At 34.2% G+C, this 6,565-nt stretch overlaps 1 protein-coding gene across 2 annotated transcripts; it reads right to left on the bottom strand.

Annotated features, from left to right (window-relative positions):
• Window positions 1-446: 446 nt before the first annotated feature.
• On the bottom strand, window positions 447-5,198 carry LOC108672463 (zinc finger protein 808-like). Of its 2 annotated transcripts, XM_018160131.2 has the most exons (5): window positions 4,932-5,193; window positions 4,519-4,628; window positions 4,074-4,395; window positions 3,684-3,799; window positions 447-2,066 (listed from the first exon to the last, which is right to left on the bottom strand). In XM_018160131.2, the coding sequence occupies exons 1-5, from the start codon at window positions 5,014-5,016 to the stop codon at window positions 1,251-1,253; spliced, it is 1,449 nt and encodes a 482-aa protein (XP_018015620.1). In that variant the 5' UTR covers window positions 5,017-5,193; the 3' UTR covers window positions 447-1,250. The 2 variants fall into 2 exon arrangements, with proteins under 2 accessions (XP_018015620.1, XP_047739826.1); XM_047883870.1 differs by lacking the exon at window positions 4,519-4,628 and having other exon boundaries at window positions 4,932-5,198.
• Between the last annotated feature and the right edge of the window lie 1,367 nt (window positions 5,199-6,565).

Genomic DNA, 6,565 nt, shown 5'->3' with positions numbered 1-6,565 from the left:
TTAGTTCTATACTAAAGTAATACCAGAAATAAAAAGATCCATTCTTAAAATACAAGAAATTAAAAATCCCTCTCCAATGTAATTTTTGAAGCTTTGTTTTAACAAATCCAGCAGAGGACTACGCTTTGTTTTGAGGAAAAACAGCAAAGTAAATGTTTTTTAAGAGGGAAATGCAGCAAAGTAATAAAGATTTTATAGCAGGAATGCAGTGAAGTGATGAGTATTTTATGCAGAAAATGCAGCAAGTAATAAATGTTATATAGTAAAAATTCCAGCTAAGTAATAAGTTTTACACTAAATAAATGTGGAAAAGTATGTATTACATTTTTTATTGAAGAAGTGCATTGACGTGATAATTTTTGTACATATTTAACAAATACAGCAAATTTAGAATTTCTGTTGTAAGAAATGAGGCAGAAAATTAATTTTTGAAGTATAAAATGCAATAAAATAGTAATTTTATTGCATTTTATTGCAATAAAAGTCAAGTTTAGCTAAACACAATGAGTGCAGAAGTGATCTAGGTATGATTTCCATGAAATAGAGTGAAAATGACATCAACCTATTGTTACAGTAGAAACTATTCTCTTCTAAAGAAACAATTCTTCTAGAAAATATTTGCGAGTTTCTGTTGTGCATACTATACTTTAAATCTGCCGGGTCGCATTTTGATCATATCCCTGACCATCATGAACTGTTAAAACTTATCAACATTGAACACAAGCATCTGACATTTATAAATGAAGAAATTTGATGACATGTCATGACATGCACCAAACAACGTTGTCATTCAAGACTGCAGAAATCACATAAAACATCACTCATTTGGTATCTCCATCAAAGATTATTAAACAAATAGACGATGAGCTTGAAAAACAATTAAATTTCTTACTCCCGTTATTTCTAATGGCTACTTTATTGAACGGAAAATGCAACATAAAAAATATGGCAAAAAATAGTCTTTTCCATGGTCACCAATGATTTCAATGATACACACCAATTCAATGAAGAAATATCTCTGTCAAACACTGAACATGGCAGTCCTAAATGATAACAAGCTGGGGTTGGTTAACAGAGAATAAGTAGTAAGCTTTCTATGGATCTGATTGACTTGAACTTGTAGATTACCATTGAAGATATTCCTCTATTCCAACAATACAACAACAATGCATAGGACTTCTTAAGACTGCAGCAACATGTTGAGTTAGATCACTTTTATGAGATCTGCAGCTACTCAAGCAGCAGATGTTTCACTTATGAGGCTTCAAATTCTTGTGAACTGCAGCAACATGTTTAGTTAGATTACTTTTCCGACTGCTTGAGTAGCCGCAGATGTTACATTTATGAGGCCTCACATTTTTGTGAACAGCTGCAACATGTTCAGTTAGATTACTTTTCAGACTGGCTGCGTAGCTGCAGATGTTACATTTATGAGGCTGCAATTTTTTGTGAACAGCATTAACATGTTGAGTTATATGACTTTTCCGACTGCTTGAGTAGCCGCAGATGTTACATTTATGAGGCCTCAATTTTTTGTGAACAGCTGCAACATGTTGAGTTAGATGACTTTTCTGACTGCTTGAGTAGCTGCAGATGTTACATTTATGAGGCCTCACATTTTTGTGAACAGCTGCAACATGTTGAGTTAGATTACCTTTTATACTGGTTGCATAGGTGCAAACAGAGCACTTATGACACTTCAATTCAGAATTAGATTTAACATTAGATTCAGGTCCCACCACATGCAATTTATTACAGTTAGCATGGGAGCAACCATTACAGTTGAGAGGCTTCATTTTCTTAACACAAGCCGAGGGCTGAAAAAGACTACATTTCTGACTGGCAGACAATCTGCAATGAGAATAGTTCCGAGGCCTCAATTTTGAGTGTAGAGTTGTGTGCAGAGAAGTCCCTGAGGTTCTACTGGCAACTTTGCACACATCAGTTTTGTGATGTGAAGATGGCACCACAGTTTTATCAGATGATGCCTTAAACACTTCACTTTTCAATGATGGACGTTGCTTCGTCTTTAAATCAACAGTTGCAGTGGTGGGACTTATCACAACCTGCTCATGTACAAACAATGTTAGGCTGAGACTGAAATTTCCTCAAATGAATAGTGAACACTTGCATTTAATTGTCAGAGCTGAATGAAGCCTTTGGCATTGGTTCCAAATAAGCTGAGCTTTCAATAATGCAGAACAATTTCTCTAATCTCAGATACCTTCCTAAAGAATGATCCGATGTTTACATTTCAGAGTGGTTACTTGGGAGCAGTGAGTTGTGGGTTCAATCCCAGCTACCTGCAACCATTCTAGTCAGAATCGGCAAGGGTGCCAGGCAGTTAAGCACAGCAGAAATGGGGAACTGAATTGCATGTTTGAGACAGCAATAAGCTGCGAAAATTCTTCAATGTTCAAAATCAGTGTCAGGTCTAAGGGTTCTTTTCAATGTTGACACCACTTTTGATTTTACTGCATATTGCTCCTCTTGGCATTTCATGTTGAAAAATTTTTGCTCAATATTTCTTAACCACAAACAATTTTGGTTATTACACAGAAACACAATTGATTGTTGTTGAATATAATCGAATTTTCCACCAGCTTTATCAAAATACAAAGTGTGAGGAAGATTTCAATTCTCACTAAATGAGAATTAATTGCCAAGTTTGAGAAAATTCACCAGAAATTTCACAGAAGTGGGTCTACCAGTTTTGCACAAAAATACTGCAACCAAACATAATTATAAGTTCACGTTATATAATAAAATAGTTTATACTCCTGAAAAGGTTTTTCATCCCTATGAGCAGGCATCCCCAGGCTTAAATAGGGGATGAAATGTAATGTAAGCTAAGAAATAATTAGCATAAACAATATACCTCACTTATATGTACTCTTTGGTAAGAGCAATCTTCAAGCAAAGAAGTCTGAAATGAAACTCTCACACAGATCTAAAAATATTATGGTAAGTTCACTCCACAAGTAACGAGTAGGGTGGGAAAATTCATTGAGCTGTAAGGAGCAGAACAATTTCACAACAGCTTATTATTCACTTGTAATTTTGTACTTATTGAATTACATGTAAGCCTGAAGTATATCATTCTTCCATAATTCAAAAAATATAACTCAGTACTCACTGCAGTGAGTGACAGAGAGCGCATTTTCTCGTCGACGAAAACTCGAGGTCATGGACAGACGGACAGACAGACGGACGGACATGACAAGCACAATAGTGCATTTTTTCCATAAATGAGAAAATTCACTAAAAAGAATAAAGATTCTAATATTGCATTTAATAATTTATCTTTCTTGTTCATCAATCTTGCACTATCAGATTATAACTCTCCCATTGACTATGACTCTCCTAACCTAACACTGCAACCATTGCATCAATTTTTCTATAAGCATTAATATGTGCTGCTAGCCACTTTGATTCAAGTTTGACTATTGGATTTTATCATGGTCAGATTTGATACCTAATTGAATAAGGATCCAAATTTGCACAGTAAATTTCCTCACACAGAGTTAGTGTTTCCCATTAAGCAACAGAACAAAATATTAGCTGCACCTGTTTAACCTTATCAGACCTTAAAATTGTAGTATATAATATAAATAACATCACACAACAGATCCTCATAATATTCTTGGAATGTTAAGGTTGTACATTTAAAAAATTCCCCTTACCAAATTTCTATCCACGGGAGATGAATCTTCATTCCCAACTCCATGGAGCTGACACATCCTACTTGGCTTGGTTCGTCCTGCTTCAGCTCCATGAAGAGACTTCTGCTTATGGATAGCTGGAGTAGTGGAGAAATAAAAGTTAAAATATAATAAATATAATAAATAAAAATATAAATAAATAAATAAAAATAAATAAAAATATAATAAATATAAGTTAAGAATCATAGCAAGAGGAATTATCATTATGGTTCCCATTTATAAAATTGACATCACAGAGATAATTAAACAAATTTGGCAGAATTAGGCAATGTTAAGTAACATTGTAACAGCCATGATAGCAAATGATACACACAATAAACATAAATGTTGAAATATTTCCAAGCTATGTACCTGGTAATTCACTGGACTCCTTTGGATGCAACATCTGTTTGCAGCTCTCAGCTGAATGTGGACTGATGTCATGTTCAGCACACAACTGATCAACGTCCGCAGCCGATATCTTGTGCAGCACTATGAGCAATTTAACTGATGACACAGGCTCTTTATCAGGCTCAGTATTTGAAGTTTTAGTGATTAAGTCTTCCTTATCACTGCTGTTATGGTTGATGCCATGATTTACTTCAGGAGCTTCACCATCTTCCTTATAGATTCTTGAAGCTTGGGATAGTGAAGCTTCAGGACCACCAGTAGCTGAGTGGCTGTTGCTGTCAAACTAAAATAGAACAAAATTAGAGTGTCACGGAAATCCTAATATAAAAAATAAAACTTTGTTTTATAACCAAGGATGGAGCTATACAGTGTATTAGGATCAGCAATAGATATTAATTAGACCAACCTCAATATCATCCATGGAAAATAACTCCCTCTCCTCCTTGACTCCAAAAAACTCCTCAACATTTTCTGGTTTGATGTTCAAGTCATTAAACGGCTCAGGCTTTACTATTCCTGAAAAATGAAATAAAATAAGTAATAGGCAGCTTGGTAATCATTAGCTAATTTATATCTGCATTTCTGTTATTGAATAAATCTGTATCAAATGACTTGCATGGAATAACAAGGATGTTCATAGTCTTTAAAGCAAGGATGTTCATAGTCACAGTCTTTAAAGCAAAAAATCAACAAAATGTGTTGTTAAACAATTGATTAAAATTAACAGTGCACTTTTTTAAAGCTAAAATATTCATTTGTACACTATACTTGGTGATTTAATAGCCTCTTGCAAATTCAGAATCGGTCTGCAGCTCTCACCTGAGTTAAGACTGCCGTCATGATCAGCACCAAGATCCTCACCACCAGCAGCAGAAATTGAATTCATTGCAGGTACATCCTCCATCTTTGTCACAAAGTACTATCCTTAATGCAATAAAATTGGTGTGCTTTGAAGAGGCATCAATGAATCTGATACTAACTATAACCTGTTGGTGCAACTATAAATCACTTCTGAAAGAAAACCAACACTCAATCCAATGTAGTTAGATAATAACTAAAGTAACAGCTTCAGAAATATGAGGAACCAAGCAAAATATACAAATAACAGAAAATAGGCAAAAAGTTTTAAAAATGATTCTCTGAACACAATGACAAAATTTGGCATTAGCTTATTAGTACCAGGAGTTAATTAGGGCTACTCTGCAGCTCAGCCTTTACATTTTTCTGAAGCTATAATCTCATTTTATTAAATAGGTCGCTTACAGCAAGTGGACCAATTTCAGACAGCATCTCAATTCAACCTATTGATTGTGGAGAAATTTTAACAATTATCGGATATGTTTTTCACACTAGGTTCTCATGCATACAGCAATAAAGAGGTATTATTATTAGTTTTGGCCTCAGTGCAGAGGTCACATATCATAAAGGAGATGCAGCTGGAAAATAGCTTATAGTTTGTGTTGCAACTATATAAAAAAAATTCATTTGGTATCTTAAGAGGTACATCACTACCCCAAATTTATTAAAAAATTAAATAACAGGGTTGGCAATGATTAAATCAAAATGATTAAATCAAAATGATTAAATCATGTGATTAAATCACTTGATTTTTTTATAAAAAAATCAATATTTTTTTATTTCTTCGATTTTTTTTATTTTTTCATATATTTAAATATATTGAGTGGCAGTCTTTAATTTATATTGAGGTATTGTTATTCATGGTTTAGTATAAATGTACTATTTCCAAAAATCGTAACAAAAGTAACAACATAAGATCTAATAAGCAAAAAGTAACACTTTTGTTACGAATGTAACACCTCTGGCTAGAGGCGGAAAAATGATGCGTTGTGAAAAAAAAGTCGCGCTAATCAAAACTGGCACCGCGTAGATTAAGGGTAGGTTGCTAATTTTTTTCCGCGTTAATCAAAACCGCGGTATTCAAAACCGTGCTAATCAAGGGATTGCTGTATTCATTTGTTCACTATACCTGGTGATTTAATAGCCTCTTGCAAATTGAGAATTGGTCTGCAGCTCTCACCTGAGTTAAGACTGCCGTCATGATCAGCACCAAGATCCTCACCAGCAGCAGAAATTGTATTCATTGCAGGTACATCCTCCATCTTTGTCACAAAGTACTATCCTTAATGCAATAAAATTGGTGTGCTTTGAAGAGGCATCAATGAATCTGATACTAACTATAAACCAGTTGGTGCAACTATAAATCACTTCTGAAAGAAAACCAACACTCAATCCAATGTAGTTAGATAATAACTAAAGCAACAGCTTCAGAAATATGTGGAACCATACAAAACATACAAATAACAGAAAACACAATGACAAAATTTGACATTAGCTTATTAGTACCAGGAGTTAATTAGGGCTACTCTGCAGCTCAGCCTTTACATTTTTCTGAACCTATAATCTCATTTTATTAAATGGGTCACTTAGTGGGT

This window comes from Hyalella azteca, unplaced genomic scaffold (assembly GCF_000764305.2).
Source record: "Hyalella azteca isolate HAZT.00-mixed unplaced genomic scaffold, Hazt_2.0.2 contig13892, whole genome shotgun sequence".
In the NCBI taxonomy this organism is placed as follows: Eukaryota; Metazoa; Arthropoda; class Malacostraca; order Amphipoda; family Hyalellidae; genus Hyalella; species Hyalella azteca.
This window is presented reverse-complemented; position numbering and strand designations above follow the sequence as displayed.